This window comes from Muntiacus reevesi, chromosome 10, assembly GCF_963930625.1.
Source record: "Muntiacus reevesi chromosome 10, mMunRee1.1, whole genome shotgun sequence".
Lineage (NCBI taxonomy): Eukaryota > Metazoa > Chordata > Mammalia > Artiodactyla > Cervidae > Muntiacus > Muntiacus reevesi.
The window spans coordinates 29,670,542-29,694,214 of NC_089258.1; the positions used below are offsets into that span (position 1 = coordinate 29,670,542).

General features: G+C 41.0%; 1 protein-coding gene across 2 annotated transcripts in view; it reads right to left on the reverse strand.

Moving 5' to 3' along the window:
• TMEM245 (transmembrane protein 245) overlaps window positions 1-23,663 on the reverse strand; it is a 79,364-nt gene extending 55,701 nt beyond the window's left edge. The window contains exons 1-4 of one of the 2 annotated variants that reach the window (XM_065946430.1): window positions 23,027-23,662; window positions 14,928-15,045; window positions 13,312-13,413; window positions 2,212-2,328 (exon numbers count right to left, since the gene is read on the reverse strand). In XM_065946430.1, coding sequence (XP_065802502.1) covers window positions 2,212-2,328; window positions 13,312-13,413; window positions 14,928-15,045; window positions 23,027-23,608 — 919 coding nt within the window. In that variant the 5' untranslated portion in view covers window positions 23,609-23,662. Of the gene's footprint in view, window positions 1-2,211; window positions 2,329-13,311; window positions 13,414-14,927; window positions 15,046-23,026 lie in introns of both variants that reach the window. The other variant, XM_065946431.1, reaches the window with a different exon arrangement.
• Between the last annotated feature and the right edge of the window lie 10 nt (window positions 23,664-23,673).

The following is a 23,673-nucleotide window of genomic DNA, read 5'->3' on the forward strand; positions in this document are numbered from 1 at the left end:
GATGTACTAAGATAGCATGATTACACTGGGTTAAAAAAGAAAATAAGACCTGGATGGATGCTTGCAAATGTAACAAAAAAAGGTGTGGAGAATGATGTATGCTTGCAAATGTAATGAAAAAGGTGTGGAGAATTAACACTGACAGTGTTTACATCTACGGAAATTAAGTTCGTTGAGAGGGTTGAGTATGAGAAATGGTTTATTTTTACTTTATACATTTTACACTGTTCAAGTTTTTTATGACATATTTATCATTTCTATTTATATGTATATATATATAGCATTTATATAAAAAAACTAAAGAAAAACACATGACAAAGTAACAGAATTATAATTAGCCCATGAAAATTACTCAAACCATATAAAGCAATAAATATTAACATACAGAATTATTTAAAAACTCCTTTTCTTTTAACTTTATTGTAGATGTATTTATATGTGTCTCTGAAACAATATGGCTTTTCAGCATCATTTTATCTAAATGGGACCAGCTGCTCTTACAAGAACCCAGGGTTTTGAAGCATATCTTTCTCTTAGAATGAAATATTAAAAAATAACAGGTTGCTGTGAATGAGGAATCTTCAAATATAGGATATCACACTGAATTATTTCATAAGGCACTGCTTTCTAACAATGCAAACTACTGCCATATTTCACTATTACTCAGAATATATCACAATGATGGAAATGAGTAAGATCCTAAAACCTATATCTTGCCTTCTATAAAAAAAAAGTTAAAAGTATACCTTATTTCTTAAAGTCTAGGTAAAAAAAAAAAAGAACACCCCTAATTTCAACACCCTTTTTGCCCCATTTTCTTTATAGAATTTTACACAGTTGTATCATTTTCCATTCAGAACCTTTCCCACTTTCTCCCTTCAGTTGAATGCCAACTCCAGAAGAAATAAGACCTAGTCTGTCTTGCTCGCCCCTCCACTGAATTTCTAGTGCAAAAAAATATTACCTGACATGTAGAAGGTACTCATTAAATCTTTACTCTAAGAATGCCTTCCCTGTTATTTCATAACTTTCATAAGTAACCCCACAATAGCCCTGTGAATGCTTTATTATAATTTCCTTAGTGGTTTTTTTTTTTAAATGATGCTTAGCTATGAGTACATTTTTACTACTGATGTAACTGGGACCATGTTTAAGTCAGCCCATCTCATGAAAACTAACATTCTACCCAGAGGTTTGGGGCTAAACACCAAGCTAATTATAATACGCTTCTGTTTGCTCTCTGAATGAATGTCTTCCTAATTTGGAAACTTCGTGTTGCTGGATGTGGCAGATATTCATAAGAATAGTAAGTTCATAACCAAAACATCATCCCCTCTTTACTCTGAAAACATAATTTAATGTGTAAGAAAAATAAGCTTAACTACTACCCCAAATGCCTTCTTCTTAGCAGATCCCCTCTTTCAAGACTTCTCTAAAGTGAGTTCTTCCAGGAGAGCTCATGAAAACAGCTCCTTAACTCTCAAACCTCTGGCAGTAATGGGTCTCTTGGCACAGAAAGACAAGCCCTTTACATTCCTGAATTCTGTGAGTATGATATGACTTTAAAGCTGGTATAAAACTACTAGCTGGATCTCACAGGAGCTCTATGTCCAAAATAATTAGAGGATTCTGTGTTAAGGGAAACAGTCAATATACTAACAGCAAAAGGCATGCAAAGCAAACTTTGAGAAGAAAAGCAAAAAATGCCAGAGAAATGAATGACTGGAAGATGGAAAATAAAAAATCAAAAGAAAGATGGAGAAAAGGAACAATAACCAAAAAATGCAACATAAAGAGAGCAAAAGAGAACAATGGAGAACTGACAAGTTGTAGAAGAAATGGCAAATAAAAGCACTAAGTAGGGGAAAATACAGACAAAGGTAAATGGGTCTTTAAGAAAAGGAAAATAAAATGAAAGGACAGTGAGAAAGAATAACAAAAGAAAAATAAGAGAAGTTCTTTAAAAAAAACAAAAAGGAAAGAATGAAGAATTAAGGTAAGAAACCTAAGAAGATAAATAATTAAATGAATGAAAAAAGTGATATGTGAGAACAAAGATAGAAGGAAAAAAGTGTAAATATAGGAACCAGAAAGAAAAATGAAGGACCAGTAAGTAGCATCTTGTGATGCTAGTGTCTTTCCTAATTTTATATTCTATGAATATTCCATTTTCCAGAAGGATTCTGACGGCATTCTCACAACACCAGTCACCTGCAGGCTGGGTAGAGGTGTGGTCCTCAGAGCTCGATTCATACCCTGTGATGGAGATGGCCAAGGTTGCTAGAGTGGAAGCTGCCATGGAGATGACTTGTCCTGGTAACTCTGCTCCTGTGAAACAAGCATGCGGTTATAAAACTTTTTAAAGGCAATAAAAAAAAAAGGAAAATAACTTGCAAACTGAAACACAGTCCTTGGTTTTTCAACAGCAATAAAACAAAATGGTTATTACTGATCCACTAGAACAGTGGTTCTTCATCAAGAGACAGTGCTTAAAAATCAACAGTCAAGTCTGCTAAAAATGCAAGTTTCTGGACTCCCTCTCTCTCTCATTTGGGAACTTGATGCTGGTGCATGTGGAAGATAGTAGATATAAACACGGAATGCCACACTTGTATTTTAACTTCACAGGTTTATTTTAATGCACATCTCTGTTGAAAAACACTGTTACACCAAGTCTATGAGCTTCTTGAATGCAGGCTTACTTTCCTTTGTATTATGAGCTCTAGTACAGTATGGAATAGCCCATGTGCATAGTAAGTCGCTTCAGTCGTGTCCAACTCTCTGCGACCCTATGGACTGTAGCGCACTAGGCTACCTGTATCCATGGGACTCTCTAGGCAAGAATACTGGAGTGGGTTGCCATGCCCTCCTCCAAGGGATCTTCCCGACCCAGGGATCGAACCCACATCTCTTATGTCTTCTGCACTGGCAGGCAGTTCTTTACCACTAGCGCCAATGGGAAGCCCAAAATAGCCCATACTTGTTTTCAATAACAACATTTCATGACTGAATATGCAAATGTATGGGTATTGCACAAAATTATATACAGTCAATCCTGGACCTACATGGGTTTGAACTGTGCAGGTCCGCATATATGTGGATTTTTTCCTAATAACTGTAATACTTGTATTTTCATTTTACAGATCTTTAACTAAGTATAGGGAAAAGCTTTTGTTCAATGAGAGATCACAGGTGGAACTAGGATCTGAATTCCGATTCTACCCAAACTGTTTCAGCTTCCTGCCCTTGGGTGAGTCACTTATCAATTACTTTGTTTTGAAGCAAAGATAGGAGTTCACAGGTATCTGACTGCATGGGGGAGTCACTGCCCCTAACCCTGACATGGTTTGAGGGTCAAGCGAATATCTATAAAGTCCATAATTCAACACAGGCAAAATCTACCACCTGAGAATCTAGAAGATCATCACCACCCTGCTTCACAATCTAGGTTCTCGTGTTAAGTACCTAACAGGAAGTAAACCAAGTTTAGCCTAGATCCAAAAACCACATTCACTGGTCAATGAGGTCTGTCCGGAACGGTCAGCCTTTAATTTGCTATGCAGACAACACAGAGCAGCTCGCCCAACACCTGTTTCCAGTGTGCCTTCCCGTACCCTGGAGACTGGAAAGCTAAAGACTGGGCTTCCCGGACTCCTTTGCAGCTACTGTTTCACCTGTGACGTAGCGGCATACCAGTGCAGGCACACTTGTGCAGACTTGGAAGCCCTAAGCGACTCACTGTAATTTGGAAGCTCTCATGTCAGACACAGTCATGGAGACACATGGTTTTCCTGCAGGAACTTAGCAGAAGTTCCAGAGGATCTGCCGTCTGATTTCCGACTCTGTGTCAAAGAGCAGCAGCAATACTATGTGGCACTTCTGCTCAAACGGTCCTCGGGTGTTGTTGAGCATTTCTCCTGGTTGCATTGCTTCTGCATGTCAGGTCCAAGCTTAGCTGTCTGATCTGTCCAAAAATTCTGTGTGTACAAATCCTTTATGCTAACCAATACCTCTTTCTATTTAGACTAGTTGGCATGAATTCCACTGTCTGACTAAGAATAGTCACCAAATCATACATATGCCCACATTCATAGAGCTGGGACCTCTCAGTAGGCTGATATTCAATGTGACAACATAAAGTTCTGCCAGGCCAATGAAAAGAGCCATGACTTTCAGAAGGTCAGTGAATTTCAGCTCCGGATAAACTTCACATACCCAACAAATCCAAGGCTGGACACCTCCCAGAGGTAAGCAGGCCACACCTGAGACGGCTCTTTGGTACATTCAGCCCTTGCGAGCAAGAGCACTCATCTAGCTCAATCACATCCTATCCCTCCTCTAATAAATGTCTTTGTAACCTGAAGGAGGCTTATTTTTAGACAAACCAAGAGAAATCCAAAGTTGTGACCTGGGAAGAGAGCATAAACTAGATATCTGGATTGGGACCTATTCTCCTGGCATAGGGGTCTAAAGTGCTGTTTTGATGCCAATAAGAGAACAAGCGCTGAGAGAGAAAGACAGCGTGTTTCATGTCTTACATGTTTCCGTTACTCACTGTATTGAATGCTGAGAATAAAAATACAGACCCCGCCCCAGTGGAGTCTAGTGAAATAGACAGATAAGAATCAAAGGACCACACAAATAAACAAATGCATACAAGTTATGACGACTGCCATAAAGGAAAAATACTGGGTATTTTATGAGTTCCTAACTGAAGAAATCTGACTTAGTCTGGGAAATGAGGAAAACCCTTTCTTTAAGAAATAAAAATGAAGCTGATATACAAAAGATGAGGAGGAATTAACCAAAGGAAAGTATAATCTTTTAGATAGAAGGAAGAGAATAAGAAGGCTGTAAGTGAAGAAGCTGGCATGTTAAAGACAGTGAAAGGTCCGTGTGTCTGGAACACAGAGGTGGCAAGCCAGATGATGAAAGTCACAGATGACCATACTAAATGACTTTAGTCTTTATCCCAAAGGAGTAGGAAAGCACTGAAGAGTTTTTTTTAATTGAAATACTGTTGAGATAATTGTAACATCACATGAAGTTCTTCGAAATAATACAGATCGATCCTGTGTACCTTTTATCCAGTGTCCCCTTCCCCACCATGGAAGTATCTTGTAGAACTGAAGCACATTACTACAGAATGTCAGCATGGATACAAGACACAGAAGTCTCATCACTGCAAAGATCTCTTACGTTGCCCTTTTATGACCACACCTCCTGACTCTGTAAATAAATACATCAGTTTTAGGGATACAAAAAGATTGTCCTTACTGTTTGATCAAGGACAGATTAGAAGAGACCAGGAGGAGGTACAGGAGGAGGCGTTACCGCAACACTGCAGGCAAGACATGACGACAGCATGGTCTGCAGGGGTTAACAGGGAAGAAGCTGGGAAAGTAGCCACACTGAGGACACAAGGGACAGTCAACGATGACCAGATTTGGTGATGAAATAATAAAGGGATAGCCAACAATGACCAGATTTGGTGATGAAATAATAAAGGGATAGTCAACGATGATCAGATTTGGTGATGAAATAATAAAGGGATAGTCAACAATGACCAGATTTGGTGATGAAATAATAACAGAAGGGATAGTCAATGATGACCAAATTTGGTGATGAAATAATTCAGGATTCAACCATGATCCCCCAAGGTTCCAGATTATGATCAGACAGACCACATGTGGGGGAAATGGGTGGAGATTTTAGATATACCAAAGTGCTTTTCAGACTGTCAAACAGAAATTTTTAACACAAACTGATTGCACCAGAGACCAGAGAGGTCTTAGATTCTCGGGTGCCCACAAGAGATTTCTTGGGCTCGACTTAAAAGCAAAGGTTGGGAATACCTAATGACTAATGGCCTGGGACAGCACAATAAAGGGAGAAATGCTTCCAGTCAAAACTCGAAGAATTCTCTCAGAAGACTAAAGACTAATCCTGGGTCCTCAATTACTATACCTTCCTTTTCACAAGCGAAAAAGATGAAGTGCTGACTCATCTTTGACAGACTGAGAAGTCCCTTGATGGTTAGGTAGCTCCAAAACGACAAGATCATTTTACAGTTCCTCAAATACTGGCTTTTAGTTAAGCTGAAAGATCCCACCCCATTCTGGCATTTGTACATCAGTATATACCTCTCAACTCCCACTAAGCATTCAGCCGCCTTCCCAAGTGGGTCAGTGGTAAAGAATCCATCTGCCAATGCAGGAGATACAGGTTTGAGCCCTGGGTAGGGAAGATCCCCCTGGAGAAGGAAATGGCAGCCCACTCCAGTATTCTTGCCTGGGAAATCCCATGGATGGAGGAGCCTGGCGGGCCTTCAGTCCACGGGGTCACAAAGAGCTGTACCTGACTCAGCACCTAAACAACCCCAACAAGCATTCACTCACCGAACAGGTGACTAGGCTACCTGCTGGGATGAGAACTAAGACTGCAGTCTCAAGCTCAGCCCCACACTAAGCTACCAGTTATGATTCAGCATGTTAAGAGCTAAGGCAGATGGAAACGTAGAATATTTGGGGGAGCATCACGGAGAGAAACCTAACCCCCGCTTGGGAGGCCAGGGAAGAGTTTCCAAAGGGACTATCTGACAAGAATGGTAAAAGATGCCACCCTTGAAATCCATCTACATAAGTTAGCCAGACAAAGATGACAGAACAAGTTTATCTTGTGGAGAAATGAAGAAGCTGGTCTCTTAGAGGACAGAGGTAGAAAAGTTTTCCTGGAAGACAGAAAAAAAAAGCCAAGTGTAAAGACACAAAGGCAAGAACAAGCAGAGCGTATTGTTCAGAGAACTCCAAGAAGTCTAATGAGGACGAAACACAGGGTCCAATGATAAGAGTGGAGAGACAGGAGGATGCAGGAGGAAAACGGGAGCAGAGGAGGGAAGGGCTCATACCGACTATGCACAGAGGCAGGACGACTCAGTGACTGGGATCGCAGATGAGGACACAAGACTGTCCAGGTTCAAATCTCAGGTCTACTCCTTACTTGTCAGAGGACAACAGGCAGGTTACTTAAGATCTCGGTGTCTGAGTCTCTTCAAGTGTCAAATGCAGCCTATATAAATTTCTAGCTCATGTGAGAATTAACTGAAACAATTCATGCTTAGAACAAAAATGCTTAGAGCAATGCCTGGTAGGCAGGACTTAACAGAAATTGGCTCAATAAATGATACTGTCGTCACCATCATCCGTATCAAAGCTGTTGGCTTTAACAGGATAAACTACAAGCAAAGCCACCAGCACTCCTATAGTATTTGCCTGTACCTCTCATTCCCTTTCTGCTTTATTGACAGCCATTTCCCTAAGTTTTATCCTTACATTTTTAAGTCTCCACACTGAGTTGTACAAAACATCTTACATACAATCGGCACTAAAAAGCTTGAGGAAAAGTTAAGACCAACAGATTAAATCCTCACAACTATGGCTTAAAAACTCTTTCTTCAACTCGCTGATGTCACTAAAATATACAATAAATATTTAATAAATCTTAGCAAAGTTAATGAAAACAATGCAGAATCATTTTAGTTAATACATAAATGACTCCACAAAGTTTCAGAATGCCTAAAACTTCACAAAGGAACAAAAAGAATAGCACACAGAGAAAATCAACAGATTTGAAAGTTATGGATGTAAGATTTGGCAACTGCTCTTACTCATCAAATAGATATGTACTTAAATGACTTTTGTCTAGTAATATCCTTCTGCACTTCAAAACCCCGAAGGGTTTGGGCACAGAATTGAATAACTAGACAGAAGAATGCCAGGACTGAGAATCTAGGCAGTCATGATACTGGGAAAAAAGCCCCAGCTAAAAATAGGCACACAGAGGGAGGGAACATAATCTTGAGACCCAAGGACTATAAACAAAGAAAGGAAACAGCATCCAAGGTTTCAAGTGTCAGTCCACCCAGGGGCTGGGTCAGTATTAACTGGAGGCCCAAAGGGCAGGAATCCACACAAATCTAAATAAGCAGGCCACCCACATTAGCAGCCTAGCATCAGGGGACAGAAACTCATAGTCTGGTATATAAGAAAAACATCACATGTTCAGATATCTGTAGATATGGCTAAATCAACAATGGGCAGAATAACTGCTTTTTTTAATAATAGAGGGAAATATATTTGGAAGCCAGTCTAAATAAGGAGAAACTTGATCTAATTTGTTCTCTTTCACAGGGCTAGCTGAAGTTTCTGGGAATACCTCCAAAGATGCTTACTGGAAGGAGGCCCTTTATATCAAGTAAACTCTTCCCAGCATGTAAACAAAGTTCCCCTTGAAGACGGCTTCTGTTTCCATCACAAGTGTGGAAAATACATCTCCTCCTCAATGGCTTCTAGCACCACTTCACTGTAATAAGGGCTTGGATATGGACCACTAGGAGTATCTCCAGGTCTATGTAACTGAATTGAGGAAGGACAAATAAGCAGTAAGAAAATTTAGTTTGCTCTTTTTCTTTGGCCAATTTGGGCTTAACTGGACAAAACTTGTTTCTTCATATCACATGCTATACCAAACAAGGCGACAAGGAAGGCTTCCTTATCAAGATTATTTCTGGTCATTCACAAACAATGAGCAATTCCAGGAGGAGCAGGCCCAGGTGTAACTGCCTGTATATCTCATCCTGGGCATCCAAGTATTAAAGATACATCTTAGGCTTGTCTGCCTAGCTGCTGAAGAAGCACTTCTCATATTCATAGTAAATGGCCAACTTTCTTCATCTGTAAAACAAGTATGGTGGGGGTGGTTTAGTCACTAAGTCATGTCCGACTCTTGCGACCCCATGAACTGTAGCCTGCCAGGCTCCTCTGTCCATGGGATTCTCCAGGCAAGAATACTGGAGTGGGTTGCCATTTCCTTCTCCAGTAAAACAAGCATACTTTTTAAAAACTGTATTTATTTACTTATTTGGCCGCATCAGGTCTTAGTTGCAGCCCACAGGATCTTTGTTGGATCACGAGGGATCTTTTCTTTGGGCTCACAGGCTCTACTCGCAGGGCATGGGCTTAGCTACCCCACAGGATGTAGGATCTTAGTTCCGTGACCAGTGATTGAACTCGCAACCCCTGCATTACAAGGCAGATTCTTAACCACTGGACCACCAGGGAAGTCCCACAAATATAATACTAATCACACTGGAGTACTAAGAAAATTAAAAGAGATGGCAGGTTTTAAGAGCTAACAGGGCCTCAGCCATGGGAGACAATACTGCTCATGCTCCTCTTTTCTCCCAGGCCCAGGGAATACACCAAAGCTGGATTCCAGGCTCTGCCAAGTAAGACTTCAGAGACCCCAGAGGCAGAGAAGCTAGGTGCTATACTAGTGGTGAGCCACGGGGCCAACATGAAGACAAAAGGAATGGACAATTACAGCTGGGGGAGAGAGAGGTAAGCGCTGTTATCAGTCGATACTTTCTCAGGTTGGCTGATGACTGTCAAAGGTGAAAGAACACTGGGATTGGTGAGAGCCAAGGAACTGGGTTCAAATTTTAGCTCCAGGGGTCGCCTGTCGGACTATGGGCAAGTCAGTTAACCTATTTTTAAATGTCTTCACCCGAAAAAATGTAGATACTTCTTTTGTAAGGTTGGGGAGGGGGGTTGTTTTGTTTGTGGATTAAAAAAGATAGTACACTGGAAAGTACGATAGACACTTAACATTTTTTCCCTACGCTATCCTGGGGTTCCAAGAAATATCAAGTAAGCACCCCCAAGGTCTAAGAAAAAAAGCTTTGAGTAGGGCCCCTGGGTTCAGAAAGAACCACTGAAACTAAGCCAGAAATGATCCATAAGAAGAGTTTTCTGGATCTGTTCAGTTCAGTTCAGTTGCTCAGTCGTGTCTGAATCTTTGTAACCCCATGTATCGCAACACACCAGGTTTCCCTGTCCATCACCAACTCCCGGAGTCTACCCAAACCCATGTCCATCGAGTCGGTGATGCCATCCAGCCTTCTCATCCTCTGTCTTCCCCTTCTCCTCCTGCCCCCAATCCTTCCCAGCATCAGGGTCTTTTCCAATGAGTCAACTCTTCGCATGAGGTGGCCAAAGTACTGGAGTTTCCAACATCAGTCCTTCCAATGAACACCCAGGACTGATCTCCTTCAGGATGGACTGGTTGGATCTCCTTGCAGTCCAAGAGACTCTCAAGAGTCTTCTCCAACACCACAGTTCAAAAGCATCAATTCTTCAGCGTTCAGCTTTCTTCACCGTCCAACTCTCACATCCATACATGACTACTGGAAAAATCATAGCCTTGACTAGATGGACCTCTGTTGGCAAAGGAATGTCTCTGCTTTTTTTTTTTTTTTTTTTTTGATGGAGTCTCTGCTTTTAAATATGTTATCTAGGTTGGTCATAACTTTCCTTCCAAGGAGTAAGCGTCTTTTAATTTTATGGCTGCAGTCACCATCTGCAGTGATTTTGGAGCCCCCCAAAAATAAAGTCTGACACTGTTTCCACTGGGCCCTAAACAAATTCATGCTTTGAAGTCTGGTGACATCTAAAGGATTAATTCTGTGAATCCAGCGAACCACAGGTTGTAAAGCAGCACAAGATTCAGAGCTCAGAAGACACAGAGAAAAACGCTTACACAGGGGACGAGGATACAAGAGCAAGCCCTACAGCGGGACAGGAGCAGGAACAGACGCACAGGCAGGCAGGACGCCGAGGCACCCCGCGCCTCACTACATCACAGTGACACCTACAGGAGGACGGGGCTGTGAAACAGGGAAGGTGGTCCCGACATGGCCTGAGCTCGATGCCTAAAAACACACGGTTCAGGGGGCAAGAGGGAAAAAATACACAGAAATTAAAAAAAAAAAAAGTTAGGCAAACTGTATTTTATGATGAGGATTATCTACACTAGAAGTCCATAAAAGGATTCTAAATCAAGAATAACCTATTCATGATTAGGCTGGAATGAGTGAACAAAACAAGGAAAACCGACATTTCCAAATCTGCTCTCAACATTTTTCTGCATCTGTGATTTCCTTTCTTGTAACAGGCTAGGATACGAATCCCAGAAATCTGGTTTCTGTACTGGCACACAACTGCCTAGATTTATGGGGAAGAATAATAATCACACAAATAGTCTATTTTCCCGAGCTCAAAACTTGGGTCTTACAAACCCTGTGCTCACAGCTCCCGAGGCTGCCATCACCAGCTGACTAGAATTTACATCCCAGAGAAAACCTATCTGAAACCCTTGGTTAGACCTACCTTATTCATATAATTGCAATGAAACACTTACTTAGCCCTGGAGAAAAGCAGTCAAAGGGACAAAACTGTACTCAAAATAGTAAAAACAGAACTATCATATGATCCAGAAATTTCACTTTAGGGTATATATCTGAAGAAAATAAGAATGCTAACTCGAAAAGACATGCACCCCCATGTTCGCTGCGGCATTATTTAGAAGAGCCAAGATACAGAAACAGCTTGAGGGTCCACTAATGAAAAGAAAGACAGAAAATGTGATACACACACACACAGAGGAATATTATTCAGCTATAACAAAGAATGAAATCTTGTTAGTTGCAACAACATGGATGAACCTTGAGGGCACTATGCTAAGTGAAATGAGTTAGAGAAAAACAAACACTGTGTGACCTCACTTATATGTAGAATTTGAAAACAAACAGCAAGTTCATAGATACAGAGGACAGACTGGGGGCTGCCAGAACTGTAGGTAGGGGGTGGGAAAAATGAGTGACGGGAGTCAAAAGGTACCAACTTCCACTTATGAAATAAATAAGTCACGGAGATATAATGTGCAGCACAGTGACTATTGCTAATCTTAACTAACTAAAGTTAATCTACCTTACTGGAGATTTGAAAGTTGCTAAGAGAGTAGGTCTTAAAAGTCCTCATCACAAAAAAAAATTTTGGTAACTATGTAAGGTGACAGATGTTAACTAGATTCAGTGTGGTGATATACACAAACATGGAGCCATTATTGTACACCTAAAACTAATATAATGATACATTTCAAATATACCTCAACTGAAAAAAAAAAAAAAAAACAAAGGCAGAAGGAAAAAAAAAAGAAGGAAATAACTGTCATGGGGTTAAGCAGAGCTGTCTGAATCACGACTAGGGGAAAGGAGAAAAAAGGAGACTACGCTGACCAGAGGAACAAGTGGAAACCACCAAACTTTCTATAGTAGTTGCCAAAACAGGAAGTTTACCTTAACAGATAATCACAGGAAGGCAGGTTGAAAAAAGAAAACTTAGACAACAAGATATAAAATAAAATAGAATCTTTCCTATTTCCCGCTGTCACAGAGGTAAGTAAAATTTCTTTGTCTCAGGTAGTTATAAAATTCCAAACAAATATTTATGAACAAAGGATGTTTTACAATTGTCAGACATTATTCAACTATCAAATAAAATAGTAAAGGGTGATTTAATTTTAAAAACTTCTATAAAGTAACTGCACAAATACACCAAAGTGCCACAAATAGCCCTGTGATTAGTATCTTTAACAAACTAGTCTAGACAAAGGTCACTTGCAGGGTATCTCAAAAATAATCTTTAAAACAAGATGGTATATTCGACATTGCAGTGGGAGTTGTAGCCACAGCAATGAGGCCAAGATAAGAATAAAAGGCATCCAAATTAGAAAAGAAGTAAAACTATGCAGAGAAACGACCCTACATGTGCAAAATCCTAAAGAAGTCACAAAAACTATTCAAGCTAATAAACAGATTCAGCGAAGTTGCAGGATACAAGATCTACAGGGACTGTAAATATTCATAACCTTGGATCTGGCATTGGTTTGTTAGCTAGAACACAACATGTGGAAATTAAATGACATATTTCTGGTTAACCAATGTATCAAAGAATAAACCAAACAGTATCTTGATTCAAAGAAAATGGAAATACAACACATCAAATCTTATGGGATACAAAAGCACTTCTAAGACGGCAGTTTACAGCCAAAAAAAAAAGAAAAAATCTCAAATAAATAACCCAACTTTATGGCTAGCTGCTTAATGGCACAGGGCTTCCCTGTGGGATGATGAAAATGAATGAGAAGGAAGCAATGACTGCACAGCACTGTGATTGTATTAAATGCCACTTTAAAATGGCTAACTTTTATGTTACATGAATTAAACCCTCAATTAAAAATGCAAAAAGGGGGGTTGGGACATGGTTTAACTATCTAAAATATTTTAAACAAATTTATTTTCTGTTCAGAAAACACCACCGAAATAAAGCAGTTCATCACAGCATGTTTTTAAAATAAAGTTACTCTCCCAAATACTTCTTAAGAATAATAATAACAGTATGCCCTATTTCTTACCAGAAGACTCCTTTCCATTCTGTTTTTCATAGAGGGTGCCCACAGACATCAGGAAAACAATAACCAGGAATACTGGAATTCTCCATGAGCCAGCCAAGGATGCTGCAAATTATTAAGAATCAACATGTTTAGTGAAATAAAAACCTAGCACCTGCCTTTAAAGACTCAGTTTAGTAGACTGACAGAACAATTTGGCAAAATATGTGAATAAGAAAATTGTTTCACAGGGAAAAAAAAAATTTTTTTAAGGCCACCAGCTGAAACCTCAATTCAGGGCTCCTCTCAGGAAATCCAGCCCCGCTCTAAAGAATGAGGATGAGCCAGTCTACCTTTAAAGGGCATGTTTCCTGAGGAATCAAGTCCATTCTAAAGCATATTCAGGGTTTAGGACCATCAAGCCCCACATGTAACGCCAGAAGGACCTGCATCAGGCACAGAACCTTAAGCCATGGTGTCTGACTTGCACTCCTGAAAATAGCTGGGTGTGAATTCTACCTCTCAAGAAAGAGTGGAATGGCCCACAGGAGCATGGCAAAAAGCTTTAATGCAACCTAACAGGTGGCCAAGGATCAAAAGCTATTTGCATTTCCCTGAGCTGGTCTAGAGCCTTAGGAACCTACCTGCCAGTCTCCCTCCTCTACCTTCCCCAAACTCAAAATGAATCCCAACAGATATAAGGGGATCTTGCTGAGAAATTCCTTTAACATTCCAAGTCAGCAAGCTAGAAAGTTATGCTTTGTTCCTTATCAGATTCTGAGCAAAGACATACTTCTAATCAACTCTAGTTTTTTTCCTAACAATAAGCAGCTCTAAAAACTACTTCTAATAGGCTATCTACGACTCTAGGTTACTGAATTTTATTTTTAAATTAGAACTTGATGTTTCCATCAAGTTTTAAAGATAAATTTAAGGACTGATTTAAAGATAAATCAGTCCCTGAAAAATCACTCTACAACATCCTAGCAGCCTCTCAGCTAACAGTGAAGAGTCTCAAATAACAGGGAAACTCATTACTTTGAACAGCTCTGACACTGATCATCCTTTATGTTAAACAGTTGGGTCTCTCTGAAGCTACTCCTTGCTCTGACACTTGCCCCAAATGGTTAGAGAGATCTGTTTAAACTGCTCTTTCACAGAATCCTTCAAATACGTGAAACAGGTTTCCATATTTGATATCGTTCCATCTCCACCTCTCCCCTCCCCTGTAGCCCCGGTGCTCTGCTCTTATGGAGAGTAAACATCTTTGGTTCCCTTAATAGTTCCTCTCACATGATTTTGAGCACCTCTTATCATTTTTACTGCTTATCTATATCTTCCTTAAGTAAGACACTCAGAAACGGCCAGGATAGTCCACGTGTGTTCTACTTTTTAAGATATATCAATATTTATTCTTAAAAGAACTTTTTGAAAATGGACATTCCATATAATTAAAAGTAGATATCTTAAAGTATAACATTTTCATTCAAGATTAATGACTGTTTAAGCCAGAACATTTTCAAATGACTAAAGAATTTTAAATGCAACACGTAAAACTTCAAAAAATTCGCTTTGATTCACACGGTCAGCCACTGCTGACCTTCAGCTAGACTTTCTTAGGGAAAAAAAAACAGACCCACCTAAATGAAAAAGCAATATAATCCAGACAGGAATTGACATTGCTCTCAAGTAGCGTTCGGTGCTTGCGTTCCACTTGAATGAAACAGCCAACACATAGCCAACTACCAAGGTCCAGATCTTAAATAAATGAAATACAGACACAGCTGTAAAATATATACATGTGAAATAAACATACAATTACACAAAACTTGCAAGCCTCTACATAGCATGAGAGCTGTGGGAACAACGTGGATGACCGCTGGCGGTGCTAACAGAAGAGGGCATAGGTTCTCTCCCTCTTCCTTCAAAATCAAGTTTTGAAATAAACAGGTTTGTTTAATGTTATTATTAAAACCCCATGCAGTGATATTAAATATCTTTAACAAAAAATACATAAATATAGTTTCATTTAAGTTCAAAAGCTACAGCATGCATAAAGACACTTAAGATACTCAATTTTTAAGCCATGGATTTAAATTAAGAGCTTCACCTTGTGGAATTCTTAAAAGTTTTCTCTATAGATTAATATTTACAAAAGAAAAGAAGAAACAAGTGGGAATCCCCTTGACAGTCCAGTGGTTAGACCTCCACACTTCCACCCCTGGAAGGGAACGGCGGTAGGAGAGCTGGGTTCGATCCCTGGTTGGGGAACAAAGGCCCTGAAAGCCTCACACAATGGCCAAAAAAGAGAGAAAGAAAGGAAGCTTTCAAAAAAGAAGCAGGCTAAAAGATTCAATTACAACCTATGAAAATATCCTCGTTACCACTAAAAGAACTTTTTGAAAGCTAAAAAGAAGGCAGGCAGCTGAAGTGTGACCCTGCTGAAATAACCTTAGGTAACAGATGATTAAAACCTAGTCCAGAGTTACACACAGTTGAGGAAATATAGCTGAAAAAAATATTACCAGAGGAAGAAACAGGAAGATGTGAGAACAGAACAGGTAAACCAGAGCCCCCTCCTCAGTTTTTGCCTACACTAGAACTAAATGACTCTAAGTACTCACAAACCATCAATGCAGCTGACACAGAAACTCTCAAATAACCTCATATTTTAATAGAACACACACAAAAGATGGAAAGAATACATAAGCTAGAACAAACGGGAGCACCAACATTTTATTAACATCACCTGAACCTTGAAAAAAATATAGACAAATTAAAACAAAACAAAAAGGACTTTAAGCTGTAACCCAAAGAATGAAGAAAAATGAACTGATATGGTTACTACAAAAGAGAAAAAAACCACCTACTTTATTTTGATCATCTCTGTCAAAATACTCTTCAGGTCTAAAATATGTTTACAGCTTCAGACTTGAGAATTCAGTTTTGGGACCTTATTAAATAATGATAAGCTCTGAAAAAGGGTAAAATGTAAAGAACCTCATCATAGTCTAATTTAGGGCCTTGAAAAATAAATAACCTAAAATTTCAATAACTGGGACGTGGTTAACTCTGAATGATTCACTCAATAAAATGTTATGCAATCATTAAAGCAGGCTTTTTAAAATAAAGACTACATAACTTAGAATATTCCTAAGATATTATTAAGGAAAAAGCAAAATACAATAAACACATAGGACAGGATTATATCTATTTCATGGTGGGGGGAAGGAAATGTACTAATAAGTTGTATTTAGGTGATAAGATTTTGTTTTTCCTTTTTCGGTAATTTCCCAGTTGTGTTTAATAAGCACTAATTCTTTTATAACGAAAAGGACATTAAAATATTCTTCTTCAAGCAACTAGTAAGATGAAATATTAAAGAGATCTAAAATCCCAGATGTATGAGCACATGGGAAGTGAGCCTAACAGCTGCCTCAAAAAAGTTCAAGCTTGTACGACCACACAGATTTAACCCTGGGAATTTAGAGAATTTTGAGATAGGCTGGTAGAGCTCAGAACAAAATCTGTGTGTAACAACAATACACTTATATAGCACTTACCATGGGCTAGGCCTTGCTCTATATTAACACATTATATACATGAACTCACTTAACCCATATAACCCCAGGAAATTAGTACTGCTATCATTCTCATTTTAGAGATGAAAGAAATTGAGACTTCAAAGAAGTGACTTGCCCTACGTAACACACCTAAAAAGTGGGTCAAGATTAGAACCTGGGGATCTGGGTCCAGAATCTACTTTCTTAACAATAAGGAGAGAAAAGGGTAGTGCCAGAAAAATAAAGAGGAAAAGCTGCTCCAGTATTCACAAGGGAAAATAAAAACAGTTGATTTTGCTGACTACAAATTGCTGAAATTTTCTTTAAAAATGATCCTCAGAAAAAATAAAAAACAAATTAAATAAATAAATAAATAAAAATTATCCTCGGCAAATGGATAGTCTTCAGAGGTATGTGACACGAGCATAATCAGCCCTGTTTTTTAAACATGCACTCAGCAATTTAGATGAAAGACTAGGTGTATTAGTTGAATTTGTGGATTACACAAAGTTGGGAATAGTGAATATAAATGATTCAAGAAGATATTCTGAAACTAGAACAATGGGCTAACTGAGTAAGATTAAATTTAACAGAGAGGAATGCAAAGTTTTGCTTTTAGGTTCAAAACTCAGCTATATAAATACAGAATGGAAAGAGAATAGCTCGTCAGAAGTATAACTGGTGTGAATGCCTATTAATAAAAGTACATTAGGGAAAGTGTTTCAGTGGCTTGCACTATCAAACCACCTGGGCAATAAAATTCAGAGTGCAAAAAGAAATGGAAATTACAATATAGGAGATACAGGTGCGAAGTGGGGGGGGACTGTTCAGCTTAGGAAAGAGAAGGAAATAATAAGATTCAACAGCTATCTTCGAATAGCTGGGGAAATGTCATCTGAAAGAGGCAACAGACAATTTTCTATAGTTCTGAGAGCAGAAATCACAGGTGGAAATTAGGAAGCAACATATTTCAGCTTAATATGATGAATTTTTCTAATAAACTGATTTGAGAGCAGGAGGAGAAGGGGGCAACAGAGATTGAGATGGTTAGATGGCATCATCGACTCCATGGACATGAGTTTGAGCAAGCTCCGGGAGATGGTGAAGGACAGGGAAGCCTGGTGCTGCAGTCCATGGGGCTGCAAAGAGTTGGACACAACTGAGCGATGGAACAACAACAAATCTAAAAAGGTAATAAGCTACTATTACTAGAAGTTTGAGCAAAAGCTGATGCGGAAGACCAAGGAGGAGAATGCGCCCTCAGTGAGAAGCTAAACCAGAGGATCACAGAGGACGTGCTTTCAGATTTTAAGCCTACGATACTTTTCAACCAGTCTCTAACAAGTTTTTGTTTCTTAGCTGTATTCCTAAGGAATTATTATCACTTGCACAGCAAGGAAAAAAATGAGAGATCGCATACTTCAAATTTTTTAAAGGAAACTCAAGAGTCGGACACAACTGAAGCGACTTAACATGCACGCATGCATGCATGATTAAATCATAGCCCTAATCAGATCATTGTTTCAGATATTTCAATCTCCTTTAAAACCATTTTATTATAATTTGCAAACTCTGTTCTCCTCATGATGTGGCAACTTAAGAGTCAAGAATATTTTATAATCAAAGTCTTTATGTGAGAAAGAACCTAAGCACTGGAAAACTTTCCTCCTTACTGTTGCCAGGCAAGCAAAACACACCTAGAAGTGGAATGGAGTAGGCCTGGCCGGCTGGCTAATCTACAATCCCAAAGAGCCTTGCTGGCAGTACTACCAAACTCTTAGGATCTGTTAAACCAAAAATCCAGGAACCCTGCATGCGTGCTAAGCCACTTCAATCATGTTCAATTTTTTGCGACCCCATGGACTGTAGCCCACCAGGCTGCTCCGTCCATTCCAGTATTCTCCAGGCAAGAATACTGGAATAGGTTGCCACGTCCTCCTCCAGGGGATCTTCCCAACCCGTGGATCAAACCCATGTCCCTTGTGTCTCCTGCATTGGCAAGCGGGTTCTTTACTACTAACACCACCTAGGAATTCCTTGAGCAGATTCTTCAAGCTCTCTAAAATTAGGATGATAATTAGACATCATTCAAGATAAAACACTTCACACAACTAGGGTTGAGTAGCCCAGAGATGGATCCTGGTTTGTTCAAAGTCACAAGGCAAGCTACTGACAGAGTCCACTTTAGAATTTACACTCCTATCTTTCAGCCACTGTTCTTTCCACTTTATGCTTCTTTATGAAGTAAAATGGAAACAATGCAATCAGAGGCCATGGAGAAAACAAATCCATTACCACCGCAAAAACTGTAAATGTCTTCAAATGTTCTAACAATTCTGAACTAAAGGGGAGAGGAACACCTAAAACACTCCCAGCAAAGAAAAGTGGTGGAGCAGGAAGGCAAGCTTTTTAAATTTATCTTGACAGCCCTACACCAAGCGAAGATGACCAGGACCCTAAGGACTGAGATATATCTGAGTCTGGTGCAATAGATGATTTTTTTTCCCCTGGTGTTTAGAAAATCACTAAGTCAATACAATATTTGAAACTGTTTTTTTACAATTGCCCATATTATAAATGCTTAGTATTTCACTTGCAGGTAGGATGGAGTACTAGGAGAAGAGAAGAGCTAAGAGACTGAAGGAACCCCAAAGTAAGGGGAATAGAAACTGAATGGGAAGGATAATGTGGTAACAAAGGAAAACACGGGTGCTGAAGACACTACAAAGGAAAACGGGATAGGACTTGGAAATAAATGAACAGGTATAAGGATAAAAGAGAGGTGACTAAGATTTCTAGATGACAGGAATTCAGGGGTGTCTGGGGGAACCATGTGTGGGTAGTCCAACCCTGATATTCTTCTATTTTTTCTCCCTAATAACTAAAATCAATTTCTAATAAAAAAAAAAATTAAACTAAAAATGTTCCTCCACAACATACTGGAGGAAAACATTTTAAAATCTTTAGTGAAGGTCTTGATCACAAAGGGCCTTCAACTGCTGATAGGTCTATTGAGTAAGTACCATTTACTGAATGAACAGATCAATCTCGAAATCTTCCCACCTATGAAATCCATCCCTCTGACTTCACATGACTATTCTGAGAATGAAATAACACACATGAAAGTGCCTACCACTACGTGGCAGAGGCTCAAAAACTGGATCTTAAATGCATGAACTGTCGGCTCTCCAAAATGTAGATTTGCTTAAACTCACTTTTCTCTCTACCTTGCCCATCCGTATCTCTCCCATCTATATTTCTCAGCAGCAGCAGCTCAAATTTTCAAGCTGTCTAGAAAGCATCAAGACTCCTTTTTTTTTTTTTCAAATCACATGCAGCCCTGGTTGGGCTCACAAAACCAAACCATTGTGAACTATGAGATAGAAAAGTCAAAGAGAGGGCAAGCTGCCCGGTCACATGGCCGACTTTCACTTCACTTCAGGCCTTACTCAGCACTTGGGACAGAGGGCTGAGGACTCCCTGTCTCTGCTTCCCAGGTACACTTTTAACTTTTAGCTCACCCCCATCCAACCACCTGCTCCTAAGAACTGCTTCAAGAAGCACAACCACAGGTTTCTCTCCAACTCAGATCAACCTCCAGGCTCTACTCCCTCAATTTAGGCCCCCCACCACGTCCTACCCTCTTTTAACTAACTCATTCTGTGCCTTTTAAAATGGGATTTTTATCCCTTCCTCCCATCACCTTAGCTAATCAGCTAAAATAATTAATTGTCTTTACCTTCCTTCCCCTCTTCTAATCTAGCTAATCTTAGTCCTTACTTCTCTTCTGCTAATCCATAACCCATACAAAAATTATGTAAATGAAATATAAGGAAGGCATTTATCTTCAGTAAAAAGATATTCATAGCTATATACACTAAGCTGCGGGCACTTTTTCACAATTATTCAATTCCTCATCTCTTTCCACTATCTGTGAGTGACTGGCTCAAATGCCCGTTTCCATTAGTCATGCCAAATGTACCCATGTATTCAATTCTAACTTCACTATGAAAATACAGTGTTCATATATGTTAGGCCTTTCTTTCCTAATATCTTACAGTTTGGTGGATACACTACTTGATCTTGCCTATAGTAATTTACAATAAACTGCAGTACCAATAGTCAAAAATGTTAGCAGGATCTATAAGTATGTCTGAATTTGACAAAATTGACTTTCTTGAGGATAGGAATCAAGTTATAGTAATCTGTATATTTCTTAACAGCATAGAGTATTCTGCCTTTTATGCAAGGGGCATTCAATCAACTTGATTGAACTTAAAACAAGGTAAAGGAGAAGTAACGTCTAACTGCTGCTCCATGAATGTGAACCTTGGATTTGTTCAAAGTCTGAGTGCCTTTGGGACGATCACAGTCTCAAGGACCTCAGAAACCTCTCCTGGAGAGTGGCAGGCAAGAAGACAATAAAAAGCAAAGTAACACTAGGATCACTCTCACCTGACAAACTACCCAGGAAGTGCAAGAGGGTGCTTCCACACCTCTCCTACCTCTCACAATTGAAATAATACAAGTTTCTTGGAGGCCAAGGATTTTGTCTGATCACGAAGCAGTTGCACACACAGGCAGTGTCCCAAAATGATGGATGAGGTGTTCCTCAATACCTTGCTGGCCCATAACTGGTGGGAAATAAACATTTAGAGGTGAGTCTGTCATCTCCACGAGAACACGCTCACCTATGACACATTCCTTGAACACAGATCCTGTACCTTAATCCTTTTAAACCCCTAACAAAGTCCAGTACCTAATAACATAATCAACTTTTAACTTTGAGAGGTTGCATTGATAGAGCTAGAGAAGACAGGAGTTCTGGTATCAATCACCGACTCTACTAATAACTTCAGGCAAGTTATAACCTTGCTTGACAGATAAAGGGAATTATTTTGCAACTTGAAATCAAGGTGCACTTAACAGGGACAAAAGTGAATAAATTTATTTTTAGATGGTAGTGCCTATTAATGAAATAGCAGTCTTACGCATTAAATATCCACTTATTTTTTGTCATCCCCAGTGAAATATCCTAAAGGAAATCAACCCTGAATATTCACTGGAAGGACTGATGCTGATGCTGAAGCTGAAGCTCCAATACTTTGGTCACCTGATGTGAAAAGCCAACTCACTGGAAAAGAACCTGATGCTGGGAAAGACTGAAGGCAGGAGAAGGGGACAACAGAGGATGAGATGGTTTGGCAGCATCACTGACTCAATGGACACGAGTCTCAGCAAACTCAAACGAGATAGTGAAGTACAGGGAAGCCTGGCGTCCTTCAGTCCAAGGCGTCAGAGAGTCTGACACAACTTAGCAACTGAATAACAAAGTGAAATGTTTGGACCATTAACTGATCTACAGTCTGGCCTGATTTAGGAAACGTGTCACTAGATTATGCTTGAAATCCCTTCCAACTCTAAAGCTCCCTGATTATCTAAGAATAAGCTCAGGACGATCCAGGAATCACAAATATGCCTTTCCTTCACCCAGTCTGCTTAAGAAATCCAGGTGGGAGGAGATGTAATGTCGCAGAGCAATCCCTGCACAGAGTTCCCAAGAAGAGAATGCGGCAAGAAACAGCCCCTGGGGGCTCAGCACCAAGGCGCCTGGCACAAAGGATTTGGGAAATCGCCTGAACGGAGAGGCAGCTCTGAACTATTAAGAAAGATTTGTTCCAGGACTTGAGAAACTTGCCTCAACCAGTCCCCTCTTTGTCCCCAACAAGCCTGGTAAGAAGTCACCTCTCCTGTCTGTAGAATGGCAGACTGGACTAGGATCTCTAAGGTCTCTTTCAGGATAGTCCCACGTGAGCAGAACTGAAGCTGTTGAGCACTCCCTCTCCAAGACCAGGAGTAAATTCCTGTCCACTAGCCGATGCGCTGAAAGCCCTCCCTGCAAAACGGAAGAGCGCTTCCCTACAGGGCACACGTGCCCCGAGCGGGGAGAATGGAACCACACCCGTCCTCTCTTCGGAAGGAAAGGCGCCAAGCTCCTCGGGTGCACGGGAAGGAAGGCGGAGACGGGCACTGCCTGCGCGCTAAGGTCTGGACCTTCGGCCGCCCTCGCACCGTGCCTAGGGGCAGCAGGACTGCACCCCAGCGAGCTGGGGGTGTGGCGAAGGTCACTGCGTGCCCGGCGGGACGGCCGAGGGCCCGGGCCGGGGCTCACTCACCCACAGGCTGTTGAAGTAGTCCAGCCCGCGGCAGATGAGCGCGCCCGCGTGCGCCAGCAGCACCTGCACGCCCAGGTAGCTGCCCAGGCTGTAGAGGCCGTAAAGGAGCGGGCCGCCCGCGCCCAGCAGCAGCAGCAGGCGGCGGCGGCGCAGCGCCTGCTCGCCCAGGGCCTCCACGCCGTAGTCCGCGAAGCAGATGGGCAGCAGCAGCGCGGCCAGCACGATGGGCGTGTGCGCGCGGTGCAGGCGCTGCAGCCAGTGGCGCCCCAGGCGCGTCAGCGAGCTCTTGAAGGGGTGCAGGAAGGTGCCGCACAGCACCGCCCAGAGCAGCGGGCGCAGGAAGGCCTCCAGGATGAAGTAGACCAGCACGGCGGCGCCGCAGCACAGACACACGAACAGCACCGCCCCGGTGTTGTAGAAGGCCTGCTTGATGGGCTTGTCGAAGCGCAGCGCCAGCGCCGCTGTCCGCGGGGTCTCCCCGCCGCCGCCGCCCCCCGCCCCGACCGCACGCTGAGCCCGCGGCTCCCGGCTCGGGGAGCCCCGCGGAGTGAGTGCCTCCTCAGGGCCGCCGTCGTCGGCCATGGTGCCCTGGCCGCTGCCGCTGCCGCTGCCGCTGCCGCCGCCGAGAGACGGTACAGGGAGGCCTG